At 51.8% G+C, this 25409-nt stretch overlaps 1 protein-coding gene and 1 long non-coding RNA gene across 7 annotated transcripts in view; both read right to left on the bottom strand.

The window, feature by feature from the left end:
* Positions 1-25409, bottom strand: part of LATS2 (large tumor suppressor kinase 2) — an 81058-nt gene that overhangs the window by 14360 nt on the left and 41289 nt on the right. For all 6 annotated transcript variants that reach the window (XM_033409413.2, XM_033409414.2, XM_049701305.1 and 3 more), the window contains one exon: positions 17179-17728. In XM_033409413.2, coding sequence (XP_033265304.1) covers positions 17179-17520 — 342 coding nt within the window. In that variant the 5' untranslated portion in view covers positions 17521-17728. The remainder of the gene's footprint in view (positions 1-17178; positions 17729-25409) is intronic.
* On the bottom strand, positions 3469-8030 carry LOC125961982 (uncharacterized). The gene is made up of 2 exons (XR_007473222.1): positions 7349-8030; positions 3469-4071 (listed from the first exon to the last, which is right to left on the bottom strand). It is a non-coding gene; the product is annotated as an uncharacterized LOC125961982 (long non-coding RNA).

Below are 25409 nucleotides of genomic sequence, written 5' to 3'. Positions count from 1 at the left end.
ACACCACTAGACATATATGTATAGGTGTGCTTTAAAAACTGCAGGAAGGGACTTCCCTGGTGGTCCAGTGGGTAAGACTCCGCACTCCCAATGCAGGGGGCCCGGGTTCGATCCCTGGTCAGTGAACTAGATCCCGCACGCATGCCGCAACTAAGACCTGGCACAGCCAAAATAAATATAAGTAAGTAAATAAATACTAAAAACCCCACAAACTGCAGGAAACTCGGGATCATTTTTAAACCCATCAGTAATCACAACCCTGCCTTGCCTCCACCCCCCAGGCAGCAGGACGCCGTTTCTGTGACTCCAGTGCCCAGATGTCAGGCCAGCAGCGTGGTGTGCCGCTGTAAGAGCGGTGCCCAGGGACGCCCACACCCTGCCCCTGAGCTCCGCCCCAGCTGGACAGCACGCTTGCCCCCGGGGCCTTCGGGAGCCCGGTGAGCAGGGGCCCAGGGTCTGCACGGCTGCCCCCGCGCCACCCCCTTGCCCCTCGGCTTCTAGACCCACGTCCCCTCCCCCCTGCCCTCCCTCGCTCCACCGGCCGAGCTGCCCGGCTTGAAAGTCCCGCAGCTCCAGAGCCCGGGGGCAGGGCAGCTCCTCACGGCCGTTTCCCCGGCGCTTCCAAGAGCCTGAAGGGCGGGTGGCTGGCTGTGAAGGAGAAGGAAAGGGCGACCCAGCCTGCCTGGGGCCGGAGCCAGAGACGCAGGCCCCCGCGGAGCGAGTGGATCCCGCGCCAGTCCGACACACCCGGTACCCGCGCGGTTCCCGGAGAAGGAGAAGAGAAAACTAAAGCCAAGAAAACCCGCAAGGGGCCTCTGGATCTGAACTGTGAGTGGGTGACGAGAAGATGAGGCACAACTCCGGCTCAAGGCCCTACAGCAAGGCCGCGGGGCAGGGCGCCCACTGAGTCCTTCCGAGGAAAAAGATGTTTTTTAGAGTAACTTAGAGGTAGGGAATGAAGAAGAAATTTGGGCTAAAATTAAACAAGCATGGAAAATGCCCAACCTTACCAAGGATCAAAGAAACACTTTTAATAAAATAGCGTTTTATATTGAATTGTTAACACACCAAAACAAAATAGTTATAAAGGCAAATGGCTGGTGAAACTCTTCACAGTCATATATTTTTGGTCCTTTGAGGTGACTATTTGTTAACAAGTACCAAAAGTTATTAAACGTGCGCCCTGATTTAATAATTTTACTTCCTAAAATTCTCAGGCCAATTTAAAAGAATCCTATTTTAAAAGTCAACTTGCATAAAGATGTTTGTCCGAATTAGATATAATACAATAAATCAGCCCTTCAAACAGAAGGGTGTAGGGCAGGAGTAGAAAGGGCTTAAATAATCCAATGAGAGAATGATTATGTTCATTATAATTAAAGTATTCCCTGGGATACACTTAATGCAGCCCCAAAATACTTGCTATGGCCAAATTCTCTTACTGGAGAAGCACTAAGCATCTAATATTCTTCTCTACAGAGTACACAGCAGTGAACAAAATGTGCGACTTCCAATAGCGTAAACAACATGAAGAAACAGTGACGTGCAAAATGTGTCTGAGCATCGTCCACAAACAAGGGCTTGATCAGAACACGAGGAAAACAAGTTTGACAGTTTTATGCTGAAATATGCAATGATTTCTTGTTAAAGAGCGTAAGATGATGAGAATACTTATGCGTATGTCCAGTTCCGTTATAATAAAGCTGCCAGTGTTATCCAGCTACACAGTTGTGGGCAGATGACAGAAATCCTCCAGATCACAGCTGAGTCCAGTGAGAGGGCAAGATGTCACAGGGTCATCCCAGCGCTCCCTTCAGCTGTAAGGTTCCACGATTTCAAGGGATGTTTGCTAAAACATTAAGGATTTCACTGTTGGCACTATTGAGATAGGTGAGCGGAGGTGTGACCCACTCCAGGGAAACTACCAAAATCCCCTGAGTTTACACACACACACACACACACACACACACACAGGAGATGAGAACGTTATCATAATATTGATTACTGGTGTGATTAGTGAAGTCCGAGAACCTAAGTAACGTCTTTAGTTCAGTCTATCCAGCAGGTTATTCCAGTTGTCCTACTATGAGCCCAATCATCAAATACCTACTTTGCTTCCATTTATCATAATTTGGCTACACAGTCAGCAGGAAGTACTGCTTTCTACATGCTCCTGCAACTTCACAGGCCCTTAAATAAGTATTTTACTTGGGTTAATATTTAACTACAAAACCATTCTTACATCTTCGTGGGATTTGTTCTTAAAGGAACACTACACTCCTGGATATGCCTATTACGATAACTTAGGTCCAACCTTTTTGAAAAAAACACTCCCATTTTTGTCAATAATGAAAAGCCATAGAGAAATAGAATATAACATACAAAAACACTTAGCCATGTTCCAGGAAAGGGTAGGGAACCAGTTTTAACAGCACATGTGCTGCCCAGGGTCAGGGCCTCCTGAGGACGGTCAGCGGCATGAACCTGCCCGTGGACACAGTGGGCCCGCCGCTGGGCTCAGGGAACAGGCTCTGCCGGGCCTCCCCAGCATGGCCGCCCCCCATGCTCTGGCAGGAACCCCCTGACCGCACCCTCACCAGCACATGCCTGCTTTTAGGGAGGCCGACAGGTCCTCTAACACCTGGCTTGCACAAGTCATGCAATAAATAGGCACACACACAAAACCACAAAATCTCTAGGACACTCTCTTCTGCCCCAGGAAACAAGGAAGGAGCCAGACCGTCCCTGCCAGGGACAGACGAGCCCTGGCGTTCTGAGTTCTGGGGGAACCAAGGAGCCCGTGGCAGAGAGCACAGCGGTGGGCGGTGCAGGCCCCTCAGAAGTCAGATTCCAGGGGGGAGCTGGTCACCACCAGCCAGAGAGCCTGGCGACACGAGTGGGTAGAGGTCCGTGGTGGCCCAACACAAAGAACCTGACGCTGAGTTAGAGACAGGCGCGTTCAAAGCCTGAGCTGAGGATGCCAGACAGAGGGTGGAGCTGGGGGTGGGCAGAGTTCAGAAGAAAAGGTCTCAGGCAGAGAAAGCCTGGGGACAACACAGCCTCACTGGATGGTCTGAACTGGGGCACGCGGTGCGACGGGTCCCAGGGCCAGCCTTCCTGCTCCCCCGCTGGGCAGGGCCCTGGCTCCTTTCAGGGCAGGATCGGAGGTCGGGACAAGGGTTCAGAAGGAAGGGCTTGCCAAGCTCCAAGCTCTGCACACTTGGTTCTGAACCGCACTGTGGGCTCTACAGGGTAGAGAGAAGACACCGGGAGAGGGCAGGCCCAAGAGCCTCCGGCCACTGTCCTCCGGGGCTGGGAGGGGAATCAAGGGGGGCTTAATGGGGAGCTGTGGCTCGCACTCTTGTTGGGAACTCTGTCGTCAGAGGCACAAGGTTTTCACGAAGGAAAGGATTCGGTTTCTGTCTCAGCCCACGATGCCGGATGACGAAGCAGGAGGTGGCAGTCCAGTGCGTGAGCAGCGGGACCCTGGGCCCAGGGGACGGGGGCGGGGGCTGCCCACCGCCTGGTACCTGCGGACACAAGACGGAGCCACGAAGGCCAGACCCGCGCCGCGAATGGGCGTCAGGACGCCGGGAGATGGACCAGCCGGCAGAGCTCAGGCGCCAGCGGCTCCGCGTGATGCTGACAGAAGAGATTCTTCATCGGCTACAAGCCCGCCTCGGCTCCTGAAATTCAGTGGCCTGAGTGTGTGGGGAGAGGCTTCCCGTGCAGACAAGGGCCACCGCCAACTTCTGCCATTCAGACGTCTCACCCACAGACAGCACACGGGCCTCCCCACCGAGCATCCTTCGTCACAGACCTTCGAGCTCCTTTCTGAGCTTTCAATGAGTAGCTGCTCTTCTGTGTGTCCTGTAGCCATCTGCACGGCCTCCGTCCCACTTTGCTGGGGACCGTCAGCCCACAGGCATCAAAGGGAAGGGACGTCTAATGCAGAGTTCAGGGAGCTCTCCTCTCTGTGGTTTTTTTTTAAATGTTATCAAGTAAACGGGGCCATCTAGAAAGCTGTGGGCTCATTTAAGAAGGAAGACAGTCTTCTGCTACTTCTACACCCTTGAAAGATACAGTGAAATTTACAAAAATGTTTAATTATGAAACATGGTACTGAAGACAAACTTCCAAGCTAGTTTTTATGTAATTTTCAGAAAAAGTTAGGGAGTCCCCTGGTGGCCTAGTGGTTAGGATTCCAGGCTTTCACTGTCGTAGCCCGGGTTCAATCCGTGGTTGGAGAACTCAGATCCCGCAAGCCTCACGCGGCCCAAAACAAAACCAAACAAACAGAAAAAACCCCAAAACAAAAAAAAAACTATTGAAAAGAAAAAAAAAAGCAAAGAAAAAGTTACAGTGTAACCTTGAAATGGACACACACTGGGGAGCTCCGCACACAGGCACATAGCTGCTATGCAGGCACCCTTCTGGCCGACTCCACCCCGTGGTTCCGAAACCCTTTAAACTGGGACTTCCCTGGTGGTCCAGTGGGTAAGACTCCGCACTCCCAGTGCAGGGGGCCTGGCTTCAATCCCTGGTCGGGGAACTAGATCCCATGGGCGTGCCGCGACTAAGACCCGGGGCAACCAAATAAATAAATAAATATTTTTTTAAAAACATGTTTGAAATCCTTTAAACTGTTTTCAGGGTTGAAATGGATGTTGACCCCAGTGTGAAAGCCCATCGACTAGGCCGGGACAAGGACGCTGGCTTTTACCCTGATCGAGGCAGGAAGCCACCTAGCGTTTGGAGCACGAGATCCGACTTCTGTTTTAAAAGGGTCCCCTGGCTGCGCTGTGGAGAGCACAGTCTAAGGGGGATGGGGGAGGTTAAGGGGCCGGCGTGACCGTGCAGACGCACCGACTGTCCAGGTCCCCACGGACTCCTGCTGGGTTCCCTGGCGGGCCCTCGCAGCCCACAGGGAGCTCAGCTCCTCTCGTGCTGCAGACCAGCCTTTGGGAGGGTCTCTTGAGTGGAGGCGCAGCCTCGTGGGCCCTGTTGATGGGAGGACTCGGGACTGAGACAGAGAGGGAGCGGGAGCTGTGCACGAGTCTCCGAGTCTTGGAATCACCCTAAAATGTAGGTGCTTGTATTTTATCAAAATCAGGAGACTGGGACTTCCCTGCTGGTCCAGTGGCTGGACGCTGCTGGTCCAGACTCCGAGTTCCCAATGCAGGGGATCCGGGTTCAATCACTAGTCAGGGAACTAGATCCCGCATGCCGCAACTAAAGATCCCACACGCAGCAAGGAAGATCCCTCATGCCACAACTAAGACCCGGCGAAGTCAAATAAATAAATAAAATATTCTTTAAAAAATCAGGAGACTGAGGCTCAGAATGAGTAATCATTTCCCAAGTTCACACAGTCAGTGGTAAAGTCAGAACTCAAAACCCAAATAGTCAAAACAAGTCCAACATGACCAGTAATCAGAGGCTGCATTTTTTAAAATAAGGGACCCTCTCACACTCATTAGATGGACAAGTGTTTAAAATACCTGACACCACCAAGTGTCGGCTAGGACAGGGAAGACTGCCCCGCAGAGGCTGAGGATGAGATGCTGACCTGTAAACCACACAGAACACTGTGACAGCATCTGGTAAAGTCAGGGATGCTCGTATCCTGTGACCCACACACCCCACTTCCGGAGAAAGTCCCCACGTGTCACAAGAAGACACACAGGAGAACACCTGCTGCACTTCTGTCGAGAATGGAAAACTGGAATCGATCTAAACATCCATTAGTGGGATAACGGAGACGTAAGTGGCGGTGAAATGACAGCAATTACAGTGAACGGGAGCCTCGTCCATCAACGTCGATAAACATCAGAAACATGATGCAGACGGGAAAAGGAAGCTGCAAAATCACATTATACAGGGGTTTTAAAAACCTTGTAAAACAATACGGCAGGTTGGTTACAGAACACGTCTGAAGCAACGGCACCGAACACAAATGGGAATGAGGAGCCCAGCACGGAGGCACAGAGGAGCTGCTCCATGTGACACAGCGTTTCTCCCAAAGGTCTCTGGAACAAGGTGGGAAAATGTTACATCATTCTCTCTACTTCTATAAACGTTTGAAATATTATATCATCATCAGTCATCACAAGCAGGTCTGACAGGAAGGCCAGCCCCAGTGCTGCCTGCCCACGCGCGGCCTGTGCCCCTTGTCCACAATCCCGCCTGCTCATCCTGAAGTTCTCGGGGCCGGAAGCTGCGTCCTGCTCACGTCTGTGTCCACGGCTTGGCAGACAGGAACTGCTTGGGCGCTCGGAAAACGATGAACGGACGAAGGAACAGACGTGCAAAAGCCCAGCCCTTCTGCCCTGGCGGCCCCATCTCGTGAGCGCACAGGGGACGGGAAGAGCGCCGTCCCTGCGTGGTCTCCGCCCTGGAGGCTCTAGAGGCGCCGAATCCCACCCCCCTCCGCACCTGCTCCTGCCTCAAACAGCCCCTCCTGTGGCCCAGCGGGTCCCGTCAGGCAGTGAAAGAGTGACCCACTGGCTGTCGCTTACGGGTGACAACATTCAAACAACCTGGGTGCCCCAGAATAGACCGAGGTCTATCATCAATTCACTGGAACGCGACACTTTGTTTTTTTAGACAGTGTGTCGGAGAATAAAATGACACGGGGCAATGCTTGCGATATACTGTAAAGTAAAACAAGCCAAGCACAAAAAGTGGGTCCCAAACACACACACGGGGCTTCGGCTCATCCTGGTGCGTCAGCCGCCAAATCACTCTCATCATTTCCCATCCGTGCTCTGACACGACAGTCACAGCGGAGAAGGGACCTCAGCACGTTTTGGAATAGAGAAGCCAGAGGGAGGGGGTGAAATGCCCAGGAGCAAGCTGTGAGCCCACCGGGCAGGAGAGGATGAGGACCCAGGGTCCCACCCGGCCCGGCCCTCCCCTGGGGACACTGAACCCGAAGCTCCGACCAGAGACTGCAGCCCAGCGAGGGGCCGACGGGCAGCACAGCAGTGAGGCAGAGGGTCAAGGGAGCCACGACACCTCACAGAGCTGAGGGTCTCCCCTCCTCCGGAGAAGCAAGCCCGGCGTGGGCAGCAGTGAGCCCGGCCTCCAGCGCAGCCCCTGCCATCAGCGCTGTGGCCGTCACTCCCAGGTACGAACAGCCTCCAACTCAAGCCAAAGCAAACAAACCCAACAGCACACACGATATGACCTCATTCTGTAAATTAAAAAAAAAATCACACCAGATACCGACATGTTCACGGTGGCGCCTCAGAGCGATGGGGGCCCGATGATCTTCCAGATATGCAGCCAAGTAACCGCCCAGTTCCCTGGTGTTGGGACCCACGACCCCCCCCTCACTTCCTCTCACCTCTTCTTTGGCTGCTGTTTAAAAATATCTGCTTCCTTCTCTCGGCTCTATCGAGACGGGCTTCTAGAGACCGTGCGTGGGTGTCAGGTCCGGCTGCGGGTCAGAACCCGTGTCCTCTCCACCCTCCACGGACACGTGTGACACCACTGCAGGGATGCTCCTTGTTACAGGGAGGCCTGTTTTCTCCAGCTGGTCACGTGCCCACAGGCAGCAGACTAAACACCAGACAATAACCACACAAGTGCTCGGAGGTGCACGATCGTTTTCCCTGAGAAAACAGCTATTTTGACACACCTTGGGACAGGTCCGTACAATGGGAGGCTCTGCCCTCGGCCAGGAATTTCAAACATCTGGGCCGCTGCAGAGTTAAGAGTTCCAAAGATGACAAGCTTCATCAATACCTGCCGGAGCTCCACTAGGAAATCTTCCAGCCAAACTTTCTACCTAGCAGTGGTCCCACTTTAAAACGATGCTCTTAGAAAATGCCATCAGCACCCCTTTCGGAGAGTCGCACGTACAGGCTGTTGGCAGATTTGTAAAGCAATGAGCAGCAGGAAGGCCTGTGGAGTGAATGTGTGGACAGAGGGCCCTGCATGTAAGCCCCGTCCTGTCCGCCACAGTCACCCCGAGAAATGAGTGCCGCCAGCCATGTGTCAGAGATGCAAAAACCGGGGGAGTAAGATGGGTTTTAGCAACTTACCCTAAGCCACAGCAATAGCAAGGACCAGGTGGGAAGGAGAGGCGCTCACAGACTTGTAGCGGGGCTGCCCTGGCGGCGCAGTGGTTGAGAACCCGCCTGCCGATGCAGGGGACACGGGTTCGAGCCCTGGTCCGGGAAGATCCCCCATGCCGCGGAGGAGCTGGGCCCGTGCGCCACAGCTACTGAGCCTGCGCTCTAGAGCCAGAGAGCCACAGCTACTGAGCATGTGTGCCACAGCTACTGAAGCCTGCGCGCCTAGAGCTCCGCAACGAGAAGCCACTGCAATGAGAAGCCTGCGCATCGCAATGAAGAGTAGACCCCCCACCCCCCACCCCCGTGAACTAAGACCCAACTCGGACTAAACAAATAAACAAACACACACACACACACAAAAGACTGAAGGTGCTTATCTATCAAAATATTGATGTTAAAAACGTAATCTTATCAGTGGCTGCCTTTCAGAGGTAAGATTTTCAGCTGCTTTCATTTTCATCTACAATGTCTAGAACGTTCTATAACGAACATAAATTACGATTTTGAAAACAATACACCTATAGTAGTCATGAAATTATGAGTTGCCCTTTCCAAGCTGGTTGACATTTCTAGTGCACGAGGTCTGGGCAGGGAGTGAGCGAGGGTTCGACTGCTTTCACTGGCACAACTGACCACTGCCCGACAGAAAGCTAACGTAGGCCACAGAGGGACTTTCATTTTCTTGTAGCCACATTTAAGAAGAAAAAGGTAAAAGTGGAATTAGTGTTAATACGTTATTTACCCCCATATCTCTTTCAAGTGCAATCAATATTAAAGGTACAGAGATATCTTACATTCTCTTTTTTGCACGAAGTCCTCCAAATCAGGCGTGTATCAGGCTCAGCGCAGACTTCAACTCAGACGAGCCGCCAGGGTCAGCGCAGGCGCCCCCCACGGGCCGTAAAGGCCTGGGAGCCTCCGCCGGGCCCACAGAGCGCCCACTGCAGAACCCGGAAGGCTGCGGCTGCCCACTGACTGGCCGTCTCATTCTGTTTTGCTTTTTGATTCATGGATTTTTATTTATTTAACAGGTTATTATCAGCTACGTCAGTATTCCTTTACGTCTAAGCTACTATTTACTACTCCCAGTGAGTTCTGCACCGTTCTTGAACTAGAATTCAAGTACACTGACGGAGAAGTTTCTGTTGGTGTCCCGGGGCCAGCACGGGCGCACCTGCGGAACACCATGCCAGGCATCTTCAGAGGGAAGGCGCCCAAGCTGGTGGCAACTTCTTGTTCTGCAAGTGCCTTTCAGCAGGGCCATTCGGGTGTTCAGCTCTGTCCGTGACGGGACGCACAGCACCCTGAAACCCTGTCTGGTTTTTACTGGCTCGGGATCAAAACTACTGACCTACCCAATCCGGGCCTCGACTGTCCCCGTCAGCATCTAGAATCACTACATGTGAGTGGCCGGCTGATTCACGGAGGGCGGGGCCTCCCACCCTCAGCACGGAGGAAGGACCCCCGCACGATGCTCCAGGTTGGAGGGACGCGGAGCTGCGTGTCCTGCATCCCACCGGTCCTTGTCTGCCGCTCCATCGACCACGAGAGAGCCAGGTTTTAGCTCCCGCGTGGCACCCCTCACCCCATAGAGCCTGAAGCTTTGTCTTCAGGTGTGTTCTCCCTGGTACATCATCCGGACGTACTGGCCCTTTTATTATTGTGTCCCTCTGTCTCAAGCAACACTCACCCTGAAGGGGACTGTCTGATTTCAACGTCGCCACCGCATCTACTTGATGTTTACGGTTTGCAGGGCAGACATTTCCCCCAGACTTTGGCTTTCAGTCTCTTTGTGTCCTTGTCCTTGTAACAGGTGTGCCTTGTAGACGGGACAGAGGTGGATCTTGCTTTTTTATTCATTTTATTTATTTTTATTTGATTGGGGTGCTTAGTCGCTTTACGCGGCGAGTGTAATGATCGCTATGGCTTTATTTAGGTCTGCATTCCTACTGACGCATCTGGCTTTCACTCCGCCACTCCTCCCTCCCCGGCTCCTTCCACGTTAATCAAATGCTGCTTTAGTCGTTCGCTTTAATTCTTCACTGACTCTGTAGCTCTGTCTCCTCCAACTGTATTTTAGTGATGGCTCTAAAGGCTGCAACATGCATTTTTAACTTACCACCACCTACTTAAATGTTGATTTCTAATTGTGTCAGGAAAAATATAGGACCCTTGCTACAGCTGACCCGGAGCAATGGGGGTTGGATAGGGGTTTCAACTGCCCACACAGCTGAGAACCCGTGTACAGCTGTACAGTCGGCCGTCCGCACTCGTGGTTCCACGTCCGCGGATTCAACCTACCACAGAGTGCGTGGGACACATTTGCTGAAGAAAATCTGTGGATAAGTGGCCCCGTGAAGTTCAAACCCAAGTCGTTCAAGGGTCAGTGGCATCTCCACTTAAGCCCCACCCCCCGGTGCGTGAGCCGCGACAAAGCGAAGCCTCGTTTTATTGAGATCTGACTGTACCTGAAAGTTTTCACCAAATTTGGGAAGTTTTCAGCCATTACTGCTTCAGATGTTTTTCTGTCCCTTCCTCCTTCAGGGATTCCAGTCACACACGTCACACATCCTGGACCCCTCGGTATTGTGCCACAGGCCGCTGAGATTCTGTTTACTTCTCTTCAATCTTTTCTATGTTTTTTGCTTGTGTGATGTCCACTGATCCATATTTAATTTCACCGATTCCTTCTACTGTCGTGGGTTCTCAGCTAATTCACCTGCGAAACGTGCCAGGTGGGCCAGCAAATCCCTAAGACCCCGTGTAAGCCACCACGGTTGCCTGGGGGGTCCTGATGGAAACGGGGATTCAGGGAAGGGAGAATGCGGTTCGTGCGGGAACCCACTGCCCAAGGAAGCCACACGATGGACCACGGAAGAAGCGGGCCTTGGCGGGGTGGGATGCAGCTGGGCTGCCGGGGAGGCCCCAGCGGGAGGACGGACAGTGCGTGCGGGGCAGTTACTTGGCCTGGAGGCCGCCGGCGTGTAAGGAGGGGGATACGGCCGGGGCAGGCGGGTGTGCCTGGCAACGAGAGAAAGGACGGGGTCGGGTGAGGAAGTGCAGCGGCTCCCAAGGGGGTGGCTGCGGCCGCGTTTCAGGAAAAGGCCACCAGGAGGAATGGGGGTCGGGGGACTTCTCAGGAGAATCTAGGGTAGGGCAGGGTGTTAGCACGGAAAAGACAGAGATGTGAAAGCTACTTAGGAGGAAAAAATTGCAGGCATCGGGGAAAGTATTCATTAAACAATGACTGAAGGAGAGGCTCTGGTCAGGGACAGTCCAAGACAATCTCATTCATTGCAGGAAGGATTGAAAGCGTAAGTGCAATTTAAACACTTGTCAAGAAATGTGGCGATTCAAATAAAAACTATAAAAATGCTCTTATCACTTGTCCTAGTAATTCCATCCCTAAAATTTATTCCCAGGAAATCCGTGAAATCCGTTATGATTCCCGCAGAAGGCTGTTCATCGCCAGCGCTGAGCTGCTCACACGAGGAGGCCGCGAGCCCCGCGTGGGGTCTGATGCCACGTCAGCCCGGGCACGAGGCCGAAACGCTGCCCCTCGCGGTGGCCAGGCCTCGCTGCAGCCCACCGGCACCTCCTGCTTCCCTCTCCCCTGCCTGGTCACTGGAGCTCCTAACACTTCCGACTTGGTGCTGTCCAACTCAAATAGACTTTTGCTCAAATAAACTCTTAAAATGTTTAATATGCCTCGGTTTACCTTTTAACACCAGCTGTTTACAATAAATTACAGAACATCTGTTTGAACAATGGAATATAACACAGATGTTACAGACAAAAACGTTTATGATGAAATCTTTATCCCTTCACTTCTGAGGGTTTGCACAGTTTCAGGGCCTAGAGGATGGTGATCTCAGAACAAAGCCACCGCTTCACAGGTCTGCAACCTGAAGGGAGAGATGGTTACTGAACGAAATACACACCTACACACAGAGAAACAAATTCTGATAAACGCCACGGAGGGAACTTCCACGGTAATGAAAGAACGAAAACAGGGGGTTCCAATTTAGACTGGGGATCAGAAAAGGCTTTTCTGAATCCATGACACTAAGACAAGCCTCCAAAGAGAGAGGGCATCACCCAGGCAAGGGGGGGCTGGAGTTGGGAAGCCTGAGAAGAGGCCACACAGCCGGCGAGGCCAGGGTGCCGACCGCGGGAAAGGGCGGGACCTGAGGCCAAGAACTTGTCCCCGGCACGGTGGGAAGGTTTCCGGAGGGAAAGGACAGGCTCCTTCCTTTCCAGAGTGACCGCTCAGAGGGTTCTGTGCAGGGAACAGATGGGGAGAGGAGCCCTGCGGTCCCGGGCCTGGCGGGAGAGCTGAGCGGGAAGGCGAGCAGGGAGAGAGTCAGCGCGTATATTTCTGCAACAGAAGAACTGGGATCATATTGTACGTGCTGTTTTGTGACCAGCGTTTTTCCACCTGTCACCCTGGGCACGTCGCTCCTTGATAACTTCCCTTAATTTCCTTTAACTAGAAAAAAAATTTGGCCACTTTTATACCAAAATGTTCAGAGTGGCCATATGTGGGCTGATACAATTGCAAGCAATTTTCATTTTCTCTTTATACTTTTCTGTATTTTCCGAAAGTATGCAATGAACACATGCTACTTTAATGACCTGGGGAAGCCTGGGGGAGGGTACGACACAAAGGTATGATTTGCTAGTGTCTTGTCTAAATCCTATTTAGAAAGGTATAGTTTATCTTTTGGCAGGGCCGAAATTAATTTGAAAATCAAAAAATTAGAAAAGAAAAAACAGGGGGAAAAGGCAAGGCTGCTACACCCACAGTCATTGTTAAGACAGTTTCCTGTTACAGGACTGACATTCCTCAACTCAAGTGTTTCTTTTTTCCTCCTGCTCTTATTAATATTTCAGGGCAGTGACAACCCTGAACACTAGTCCCCTTTCCAGAGGAAGAGGAGGAAACATACGAGTCACCTGAATCCCTGCATCTCCCTCATTAGCAAAACCTCGGCCTTCGAGTGAGACCACCGAGGCCACCTGTCACCAGGATGAAGAGATGGCAGCCTCGCGTCAGCGCCCCTCAGGGTCACCCCCTGGCCCTTTCCTGATAACGGCCAGTGAGGCAGAGCTGTGCTTCTGTCTGTTCTAGTGCCTGAGACTTGAGGGACAGTTTAGTGGACCAGCGCCCGGAATCCTCTCTGCAAAGCTTGCGTTTCCCACCATTACTGCTCCTGCCGAATGAGGGGCACAGCCCCATGGCCACGCGGGGCCTCCAGGGCACACGGGGCACACTCGCGGGGCACACTCGCGGGTCCAGCGCCGAGAGGGGCGGCCGACCATGGGCCTACGAGTTAGAAACAACGGACCCCGGGACTCTCCTGTAGGTCCAGTGGTTAAGACTGTGCGCTTCCAGTGCAGGGGACAGGGGTTCGATCCCCGGTCAGGGGATCATGCACATGCTGTGCAGTGCAGCCAAAAAGAAAAAAAGAAGAAACAACGGAGCCTGGCGGTCTGACCAGGGTCGGCTCAAACCCGGAGGCAAGAACCAGGGTTCCTGCAGGAGGTGAGCTGATCCAGACAGGGATGAGGGGAGATGGCATCACCGCCGACACAGTGTGACACGTCCACAGAGCTCCGGCGTGAGCTTGTCCGGGGGAAGGGGGGCTGGGCAAGCGTGGCCGGGGGGAGGAGGGGGGCGAGAGGAGGGGACCAAGTTGCTGAGGAGGAAGCCCCTCCGCGGGCACCGCTGTCCTCCCTCCGCTCAAGCGTGTGTGACAGGCACGTGCGACCACGCTTGCCAGGGTGGGGGGAGCCTGAGTCACTGGGGTCGCAACTGGAGTCCTCTCTGACTGCTGCCACGCGGTCTCAGAACAGCGCGGGGACACACGGTCGCAGCCACCACCAGGGCCTGTCCTTCCACTGTGACGGCAGCACGCCCAGCGCCGCAGCCTCTGCAAAGGACCTGGGTCAAGGAGCACCCTGTGTGGTGGGCTGGGAAACGTGATTCCTCGGCACTTTTTGGCTTGAGGATGCCAAGAATTCTCTCCCTTTTTCTCCTGACCAAGTCACCCCAGTCTACTTGGTGCTGTGCTCGGGTCCCTGACCACTGGCTTTCTTCCTCAGGCCGAATTGGGCATAAGAAATCGATTTGTTTGTTTACATTTCTTCCTACCTGCATTTAGTTAAAGATTTTACTCACTTAAACACATACAATAAAGTGAGGAAAACTGGATTAAGTCAGGATTAGGAAAATTATACCAACAGAGAAATTCGGGACCAGGGGAACATAGCCGCGCCTGGACTCAGCACCGCCCGTGGCAGAGCAAGGAGGGAGGTGGGCAGGGTCAGGACACAGGCCATCCACTGGGAAAAAGCACGAACAAGTCCCAGGACTCCCGTCTGAAAGAAATTCCTCACCTAAGTCCCCCCTCTGGGGACACACCGTGATGCAACGCTCAGCTGCTCTAAGGGCCCAGGAGCCATGGGCATCCTTGCTCTCCCAAGGCCCCAGCACAGACTCTGAGGGGCCCCAAGGGCGCCCTACCTGCGCTAACCCGCCACAATGCAGCAGGCGAATACAAGTCAGTGCTTCCGAGAAGCAGCAATGTCACACATATGAACATTGCGGCAACACTGAATCAGCCGTTTCTAAAACTGTCTCAGGAAGAAAAAGAGGGAACACCTGGTAATATGGTCGTTTGGAACCATAAAGATTAAAAGAAAAAGTGAAACTAAATTTTATAAGAAAGATAAAGTAAGAGCTAAATTTAAGTCATCACTTGTGCTAATAAGAGACTACAAAACAGGATGCTCATAATCAAAAACATATCTTTCCAATTCCTTAAATCTATATTTAAAGAACAGCTCCTTCCTTAAGAAATATTAACCTAGTGGCCTCTTTGTTTGCCCTATAGAAATTGTCGTAAGTCTTTAATGATTTACGTGCAAAAGATTTATGAACATTACACCGTTTGACATATACATTATACCATTACACGGTGAACAGTCTTTTACGTTTTCCCAGAAACTGAATCAGAGTCCCAATAAAATGGGGAAAAAAGTGTGTGTGCACATGCAGTAGATAAAACACTGCATATAAAAGTGTGTCATCACCAACAAGGACCTGTAAGACCTTGGGAAAACTGGGAGTTTACTGCCATTCTTATAAATATAGGGCTAAAATGGCATTTAAACTCAAAATATAAGGAAACAAAACTGAACCTAGATTAAAAGGCAATACAACAGGAGGCAAGGGGAAAAGCTGCACAGACAGGAATTCTCTGTACCTGTTACACGGGAATTCTAATCACCTGCTTTATCCAAGACACACAACTGTAGAGGTACTGCTGAGCTTTTCCTCACATTATTTGGGTTCACATAATGACTTTCCAACCAGAATTCTCTGAAAGCAAATGTACCCTCTAACCAGGCCAGAAAAAGTCTGAGTTGGAGGGTCAGACCGAAGGCAGAGTTGTTTTAAGCCACAAAGTAACGCTATGCACCAATCTGACGGATTATTTCAGGAGCATCAAAAGGGTAAAGGGTCCTTTCTGCCAGCAATTACCATAAATTAAATGCTGATGGGAACTTACGGGTGTCCGACCCTTAATTTTGCCATATTGGTGTTCTACTATAAACGGCACCAGCTTCGTTATTTCTTGCGCTGTAGTTATCACGCATGGATTTTACCACAATGAGAGCCCACCTGGATTCTGGATCGTGTGCCCAATTTGTTTGTTTTTATCACAACTGCGAGAACAGCGGCTCTGATTCCCTCTTGTTTGCTAGTGATTTACACAAGGCTTTCAGCTTTGTTATAGGGCTGAGTATCTGCAATGTCACCCACTACTTCCCTGGGACGGCTCCAGCCTATCTTCAAAAGCACAAGTTCTGCTGGTCAGGGGACAGCTTCATGTTTTCACAGAGAGAAAGGCCGTGGCTGTGCTGTCCGCTCGCGCTGCTAACCCTCTGCACCCGCCGTTCACAGCCTGGGCTTCACGAAAGCAGCTCGTTACCCAGGTCAATCCCGGCACATCCCGAAGGGTCAAGGAAGCCCCACAAAACAGCACCACTAGTTTCCCAAACAGATCATCTGAGAAATCTAAGCTCTCCGGTAAGAAACTATAAGAGGACTGAGGTAGCTTTTGGAAATAAAAGACGGCGTTGTTTCTCTTTCCTCCCAGTTCCCATGACTGTGAGGCCAGGAGTACGTAGTTACGCTGTTTCTAAGAAACTAGAAGTGCCCAAGCCATCCTGATGCGCTCTGCGCGTGAAATCCTACTCAGTTTGCAGGGCGGCAGACGTGCCTGGTCTATTTCCACGTTCATGCAGCTCTGACGTTCACACGACAGGTGATGATACAGCACTTGCTTTCAGAAGCCATTTCATAAGACAGCTGCATTTTTACTAGTTACATGTCACGGACACGTTTTTACCTGGTTGGACACGAGCTCCATTTCATACGGTCCTGCCCCTCGGTTCGGGCTTTACTCAGCCACGTGAAGAGCACAGGATCGTACGCACGGCCCCCGTGTGTGTTTCTGTGTAACTGATGTCTCCTCCATTAACTGGCCTTTATGCTTAAGCGTGAGAAGTCAGGCTGTGTTGCCACCATTCTGATGATTTCTCAAGCTTTTTATTTTCTAGCCTTTCTCATTCCCTTAATATAGTTACGTCTCCTCTAATAGCATAGATGCTATCTTTTAAAACAGGAGAAAACAGAGGCAAAGAGCCGACTCATGTTAACCAACCTTCTCCTTAGCTGAGTTAAAAAATGCACAAACCAAACACAAGTTCAAGGAAGCCAGTCTCTTCCCCACGACAGCTCACGATAAGCCAAAAAACCCCAAGGAGAGGGCTACGTGGGAAAGCCTTCCCGTCCTCACAGGGACAGGACAGAAAGCGCACGGGACACAGCTTCAGGAGAGCTGAGAAATCTCTGGATCTTGCCTGAAAAGGAAAGCAGCTAACAAGATGGTTTTGGAGAGAAGGTGGAAAACAGTGCAATGGGACGCAGAAAGGGCCTCGGGTTTGTAGCCTAGAAACCCCTCTCCAGGGACCTCTGCTGGTCTCCTCTGCACCCCAGATGCGCAGCCTCCCGGGAGCGTCCACCCACCTGGTCACAGCCCGCGTCCACCAATTCCTGCAGCATTTGTCGGTTTACTTCTGCGGCGGCTGAAGGGCCCGATTCATTAGCAAAGGGCAGCAAGGAGTATCTGATTTCTCTCAGGGCTTTCTGGTAAGGCCCGAACTTCGGGGCTGTCCTCGTCTGCTGCTGCTGCCTAGCCGCGTCCTTGCCCCCCAGGGCCTTGGCATCCAGGGCGGCGTCACTGCCCGGCCCCGCGGGCGGCCCCGGCGCGGGGGTCTTGGGCGGCTGCTTCAGCCCCTCGCGGATCTCCTGCAGCCGCTGCCGGCTGTTCCCAGAGTAGGTCGTGGCGGGAAAAGTCTTCGGCCGCATGGTTACTCCAGTTTCCTTTGACCATAAATACAATCTTCTTAAAGTGTTTTATTAGTTAAAACGAAAACAAAACTGTCAACAGTATCAGTTAGTTGTAAACACACTTTCACAACAATGTTGTTTTGAAAATGTTCTTTCCTTCCATTTCTGTAGTTTCTGCAGAGAACCGAACATTTTCCAGAGACTTCACTTTGAAGACCATCTCTACCTGAAAAGGAAAATGAGAGGTGTTCATTTGTGGTTCCCACATAATGTTAATGACACTTTTCAGAAATGGACCATGATCCTGAAAATATTCCACTTGGAAAGATAAAGAAAGAACATACCACCTCTCAGAAAAGATAAAGATACGGTTCACCTCTGGTTCGAGCACGTGACAGGCAGGGCCACCCCAGGCGTCTCCTGTAACATGTAACCTGCAATGACATACCGCTGCAGAAGCCAATACTTTCTTATAAATACTCAATTTGGGGCAAGAACAACAGTACTAACAACCGACAGCTCATTTAAAGTTCTCCTTTATAATATGACTTCACTTGGAAATCCACAGCTCGAGGGTTCACCAGCTGGTCCACACCACGCCCTGCATCCCCACAGCATGACTAACAAGTCTCCCCACTCACCTCAGCCGGTGGTCCTTCCACACCTTGGGAACTCTCTCTTATAAAGCCCTCCCAAACCTCCTGAGAGAAACCACAGCCTGCCACGCTGAAGGTTCGCACAATGTGCTATGAGACTTTGAGGGTCACGACTCCTCTGGGTTTTTTTATAAACTGGTCAACTTCTTACCGGCATTTTGACCAGATAAGAATGTCTCGGGGCTTCCCTGGTGGCGCAGTGGTTAAGAATCCACCTGCCAATGCAGGGGACACGGGTTTGAGCCCTGGTCCGGGAAGATCCCACATGCCACGGAGCAACTAAACCCATGCACCACAACTACTGAGCCTGCGCTCTAGAGCCTGTGTGCCACAAGTACTGAGCCCACGAGCCACAACTACTGAGCCCACACGCCTAGAGCCCTTGCTCCGCAACAAGAGAAGCCACTGCAATGAGAAGCCCGCGCACCTCAACGAAGAGCAGGCCCCGCTCGCCGCAGCTAGAGAAAGCCCGCGCGCAGCAACGAGGACCCAACGCAGCCAAAAATAAATCAATAAATAATAAAAATAAAATGAGAATGTCTCGCTTGTGGAAACTGACACTTGCATGGAGGGGTCTGGTAACAGCATGTGGGTGGTCACACGGTGACGACAGTAACAAGGGCTGTGCAGAGGCAAGTCGTCTGTGTGCGGCACCCACCCCTCAGCATGGAAGCAGACTCTCTGTGCAGAGCTCGCAGTCACAAGGGCACTTCCCCACGATGATTCCACCTGCTCCCAGCTAACGCACTGAGTGCTGTCATGCCGGCAGTCAGAAGGCGAGCCCCGCCCTGACGCGGTCCTTAGCTGCCAGCTGCCCGGCAGCACCTGGCTCAGGGGCTCAGGGCTGCGTAGCCTGGGACAGGTGAGGTCACCTCCCTCCCCTCCGTCCAACAGGTGGCAGCAGCGGGTGAGCACAGAGTGAGGCTCAGCGTCCCGTGGTCACTGCTGTTCCCGTCCTGAGCTGTCCTGCCCTGGAGGCAGCCCGCGTGGCCGTGACCACAGAACCCAGTGAGCAGATAGTGAAGTAAAATCACTTTGAGTTTTAATGAACAAAGGAAAACTGACCCCTTCTTGGAGCCTCCTTTAGAAGGAGGGGGCACAGGGGTCTGGACTTCTTTCAGTGAGCTTAGAAACTAACTGTAAAATGGAACCGTGCTTCACGGCCTTTTTCACCCCTTTTCCCCCACTGTGGTGGGGAGATAGCTAATGTTTATCCAGTATTTACTAAGTGCCAGGCTCTGTTCTAAGCATTTCATGTGAATTAACTTACATAGATCTATTACATTACCATATACAACAGTAAACCTGAAAAAATGACCTAAAATTACTATTCCTTTCTTAGAGATGGGAAGATGGAAGGTCTCAGAAGGTTTTACCTGTCCCTTTTCTCACTGTAACTACAAGAAGATTCTATTTAGAAAGTAAGAAAAGCAGGCTACATAAAATTTTCAACATGAAATTCAATTTTTTTTTTTTTCCGGTACGCGGGCCTCTCCCGTTGCGGAGCACAGGCTCCAGACGGGCTGGCTCAGCGGCCATGGCTCACGGGCCCAGCCGCTCCGCGGCAAGTGGGATCTTCCCGGACCGGGGCACGAACCCGTGTCCCCTGCATCGGCAGGCGGACTCTCAACCACTGCGCCACCAGGGAAGCCCTGAAATTCATATTTTTAAACACAACATCTAATACGTTAAAGTCGCTGAAACGCCCTTGAGTACGCGATAGTGACCCACTGGCTGAGACACAGCTGAGGCTCCCGTGCAGTGGACCCGAGCCCAGAGCCCTGCTGCACTGGTGTAATATGGGGCACACTGCACCCACACTCATTCTCAGTGACCTCGTGGTCTAAGCATCTGTTCTGAAACACCTAACTGTCTAAAACCGCAAGTTCACATTCCAACAAAAATGAACAGATTCTCAAGGAGCTGCTGAGCACGTCTGGAGTCTGAGAACAGACAGGAGTTGTACCTTTTCCTACGACCTTCACACAAACTACTGTTTCCAATCTTTAGCTCTCTTCCCTTCCTTTGAAAATGGAAATACAGAAGTCATAAATCATACTGTCCTCGCAATAAATAACCGATGTGAAGGAGGGGCCTGACAACACGCAGGGAGGGTCCTTCCGGTACCCCTCCCCAACCCATCCCCCCTGCAAACGGTCACACTGCAGAGAGGAGCGGGTGAGGGAGGCAGATAAACTGCTCCAAAGAAAGAGATGCCCAAGAGGAGAAAAAGAATCATCTGGCAAATGGGAGAATACAGGAGAAAGTCAGAAAAATCTCCGCAGTAGAGAGAACTAAACCTCTGTGCAGGGAAGACTGGAATTCCAGCCCAGGGAACAGCATAAGCAAAGGAGCAGAGGAATGCGCCGTCCACAGGCTCCTCCACCAGCTTGAGGGCCGCGGAGAGGCCTTTCCTGGAGTCTGGAGGGGTGATGCTTGGGAGGCGCCCAGGGGCTTGATGGGGAGGACCTTCCAGGTCACGGCCACGTCTGGACTCCACGGGGAGCTACCGTCTGCGGCCGAGCTAAGAAGTGACACAGCCAAGCGCCCTTTAGAGGGTTGAGTCAGGAAGCCAACTGGACAGAGGGCTGGGAGGGACAAAGCTGGGACACTCCAGGTGGACGACAGGGGCCTAGATGAGAAGCAGCGACACCCCTGGGGGACAGGGACAGTTAGGCGGGTGAGCGGCAGTCCTCAGAGCGGCAGCAGGCTGTGATGGGCCTCAGGCCGCTGCCAGGCGACACAGGCAGGATAGGGAAAGCTGCTCTCCACTCGGCCCCTGGAGATGGTCCATGGAGAAGGAAAAAGGGCTGTAAGAAGGTCAAAGCCAGGACGCAGGGCCGGCCTCCCTGCCTGGCCACGGCAGCAGAGAAGGGTGTGGGGCCGCCAGGAGGGTTCTGAGTAAATTCCCTGGGAGTTACTCTAAAAGGGAGAAGCACTGAAAGCTGTGACCCACGGCAGAGGGTCTCCCACCCACCCAGCCCCGGAGACCCTGCAGGCCACCCACAGCCCCGCAGAGCACTGTCAAGTGTGCCCACTTTCCTCCTCAATCACCTGAACTGTAAGCGCCACGAGGGCAGGGGCTCCCCTGCCCGCTGCCCGGAAGCGTCTGAGTCCGTCCCCGCGATCCCGGACTGCGGGTAAAACCTGCCCCACGGCGCCCTCGGGAGAACACGCAGCACGGGCTGTGGACGCGGACGGCCCTCGGAAAACACAGTGCCCTTTCTCTGAGGTTTCAGACACAGTGTTCCTGCCATTTACACAAAACTCCTATAAAAGGCTGCACGACTACGGTATGTTACTCAGCCAGAAAAGGAACGAAGCTCTGCCACCTGCTACAGCGTGGATGAACCCTGAGGACGCTACGCTGCGCGACATGAGACAGACAGCGAAGGACGAACAGCGTGGGATCCGCTCCTATGGGGCAGATCCAGAGAGACACGAAGACTGGAGTCACGGGGGCTCGGGGAGGGGGAGTTACTGTTTAATGGGTACAGAGTTTCTGTCCGGGACGATGAAGAAGTCTGTAATACAGACTGTGGTGCTGACTGCAGTGACAATGTTCATGTATTCTATGCTACTGAACTGTACACTTAGGAATGGTTACAATGACGAGCATTATGCAAAGTCATCTAACTGTTCACATCCAGCTAGCTAGTGCTTGGTCGTGTTCCCTCACTAAACACAGCTCCACAAGGAAAGGCCGGACCTCAGGACTGGGTGCTGGCAGTGGACAAACTCTCCTCGCAGGAGGTCTGAACCTCCTGCCCCTCCGCACTCCACCAGGACACTGAAACACACAACGGGGAGGGGCTTCCCAGAGCCATGCGCCTGCAAATACTGGGGGTTTAAGTGCCCGTGTGTCCCACAAACATTCCAATTCCAAAGCCAAGCAGCACGGGAGAGACCAGACATTTCTATGTCGACATCTGTATTTCTACCCGAGCTAAGAAATACCAGGTAGAGGTGCCCACAAACAGAATCCGGATCAGACGTCCTGGTTCCTTTTCCCTCAACATTTCATTGTGAAAAGTTTCAAACATACAGGAAAGCTGGAAGAGTTATTCAGTGATACCTCCTAAAGCCGTGCCTGGGAAAGCTCCGTCATGCGGGGGCGGGGGGGGGGAAGACACCCCCCCCCTTCTCATCGCCTTCCCACCACGGTCTCCTGGGCATACCTGGCTTCCTAGGTGAGCATGTAGGACACCTACAGGCAAACTGGTCCTGCCTGAATAATTCGGTAAGGATGAAACTTTCCTTCAGTTACACAAAGAATGAAAGTATTTCCTCAGCTTGAGACCTTGTATTTTAGACTTTAGTTTGACGACAGTTGATTTCATGGTGAAATTATGAACTTCTGAAAGCATTTTTCACGAGAATACTCATCAGTCAAATTAAGACTGCAGCTGGAAATGAGCTACTCTGACACACTACTGTATCATTTTACTAAGCTCTCTCATCAAGAATTTACAAATACGACCCTAAAGCCTCATGGATGGGTCTTTAGAAAATCGGGGTAGTGGAATTCCCTGGTGCTCCAGTGGTTAGAACTCTGTGCTTTCACTACTGGGGCTCGGGTTCGATCCCTGGTTGGGGAACTAAGATCCTATAGGCCACAGTGCAGCCAAAAAAAAAAAGAAAAAAGAAAACAAACGGGGGTAGCAAGCAAAGTAATCTAATTTTAGAAATTTCTTAGGTAACATCAACTGATTTAAATATACTTTAAAAGAAACTACAGGGCTTCCCTGGTGGCGCAGTGGTTAAGAATCCACTTGCCAATGCAGGGGACACGGGTTCGAGCCCCGGTCCAGGAAGATACCACATGCCGCGGAGCAACTAAGCCCGTGCGCCACAACTACTGAGCCTGCGCTCTAGAGCCCACGAGCCACAATTACTGAAGCCCGCACGCCTAGAGCCCGTGCTCTGCAACAAGAGAAGCCACCGCAGTGAAAAGCCCGCGCACCACAACGAAGAGTAGCCCCCGCTCGCCGCAACTAGAGGAAGCCCGCACACAGCAACCAAGACCCAACGCAGCCAATAAATAAATAAATAAAATAGTAAAAGAAACTACAAGACACTGGAATTTTAAAACTGCAAGACTCTCGATGTGCAAAGAAAGCCCCTGTATTATCTCCTAACAATGAAGTGTTATTCTCTCATGCTTCTTAAAAAAACAAAAAAAAAACAAAAAACTGCAATACAGCTCACAAGACAAAAACAAGTCATTTTCAAATCTGGAGCTGTGACAACTACTAAATCCTATTCCTAGTATAGGTGGCTCCTGTAAAAACTTAATATGAGAGCAATATTTTAATCATCCCTTAATTTGGCCCTACCAAACCCAGTTCTAGTTCTTAAACCAATCCTGGAAAACGCTATCAAATGTTCAAGACTTTTTATTCTAATTTCTCCCAGTACTTCACAACCCACACTGGCTGCCAAACAGACATGCAGCCCCGACCGACGGAGGAACCGACCAAACCCACGGGCCGCAGGGCCCGCACTACGGACACATGCTGGCACTTTTAAAACAGTATTTCTCGGACCTAAAATTCCAGTTATTACTTAAATCATATCCTTACTCTAACTAACTGGCAAAGCTGAGATAAACCAGGCAGCCGGGCCAGGCCTGCAGCCGGACGCCAAATGTCAGAACCGTGCACCACTGTGCGGCAGGACCTCCCTGGGCTGCCCCAGCCAGGAAGCCCTCACAGGGGATACCCCGCGCCAGGAGGGCCCCTGAGGACGTCTCTCCAACCAAGAGCACAGTCACAAGGCTTCAGCGGGTACGGAGGTCTCCCACTCGGGCCAAAGGCCGTACCGGACATTATATGGGTTCACTCAGGTAGAACTGGGCCTCACCCCCAAATAAGTTTATGATCCAGGGAAAACAAACTACCACATGCCCTGTTTGCTTTGTACATGATATCTGTATGATACATATATATATATATATGTGTGTGTGTGTGTGTGTGCGTGTGTGTATATAGATATACACATACATACACTTAGAGACACACATTATGAATAACAGCATTAGAAAATGGAGCCATAGAGGTTTTTTTTGGTTTTGTTTTTTGCGGTACGCGGGCCTCTCACTGCTGTGGCCTCTCCCGTTGCGGAGCACAGGCTCCGGACACGCAGGTTCAGCGGCCATGGCTCACGGGCCCAGCCGCTCCGCGGCCTGTGGGATCTTCCCGGACCGGGGCACGAACCCGCGTCCCCTGCATGGGCAGGCGGACTCTCAACCACTGCGCCACCAGGGAAGCCTGGAGCTATAGAAGTTTGTACTCAAGATGACCATGTGGAATGACCAGGCTGTAGATAAATCTGTCACCTGTTCTCTGTAGCAATCATAACAGCAAGCAACCCAACAGGATGGGTCTCCTTATATTCCATTCCACACCCCGGCAGGGGCTTTCACTCTTTGAGAAGCCTCACCTCCTCTGAAACCCTCTCCCCTTCAAGTTTCGGAAACTCCGCGGCCAGGGATTGGACCACCCATGCCACTGGAGAGTCACTGCTGTGGACAGAGGTGATACATGACCATCCAAGGAATCCCAGTGCACAGGCCTATTTGGAGAAAACCTCCCAGAGAAAGGATCACTTCACCAAAGTTGGAAAGGCGCAAGGGCTATGATTTGATGGAGGAAGTGTGAAGCTATTCTTGGAGTCCGGAACTTCCTGCGAAAAGGCTCAAACATAGAAAAGATGAACAGGCAGATAACGTCGGGGAGCAAGGCAGGTGCATCTGGGTACATTTAATGAAAACACAGGAGTGACCCTCGTGAGACAGGATGGAGTTAATTAATTCCTAAGGAACGAGCTGGTCCCTAGCACTCCTGCTGAAGACCACGGCCTGGAGAAGGGCCGTCAGTACTCCAAAGAGAAGCCCACTCCATTCAAAAGCCAGCTTACATCCTCGAAAAGATTCTCACCGTGCTAACGAATCTAGAGACTACAGGCTCTGCTCTACGCCACAGTATCGGAACAGTTAACGGTAAACACAAACCACTGCGACACAATATGAGTTTCCCTTGTCCTCCAGAAAATTCCTGTGAATGTCAAATATTGGCATATGAACAAAAAGTATTTAATTAACTTAAACAACCACTTGTCACTATTAGGTTGACGTGGTCGAGTGGCAAGCGAAATAAAGCTTTCGTAGAGTGAACGGCAAACATTAAACAACGTCCAGTTTCCACCCTAATTTTAGCACCGTAACTATTATCCTTATTTCCAGCATTACCT

The sequence above is a fragment of the Orcinus orca genome, chromosome 18, assembly GCF_937001465.1.
Source record: "Orcinus orca chromosome 18, mOrcOrc1.1, whole genome shotgun sequence".
Taxonomy (NCBI): Eukaryota; Metazoa; Chordata; class Mammalia; order Artiodactyla; family Delphinidae; genus Orcinus; species Orcinus orca.
The sequence above is the reverse complement of the archived record's forward strand: the minus strand, read 5'-3'. Positions and strand labels throughout refer to the sequence as shown.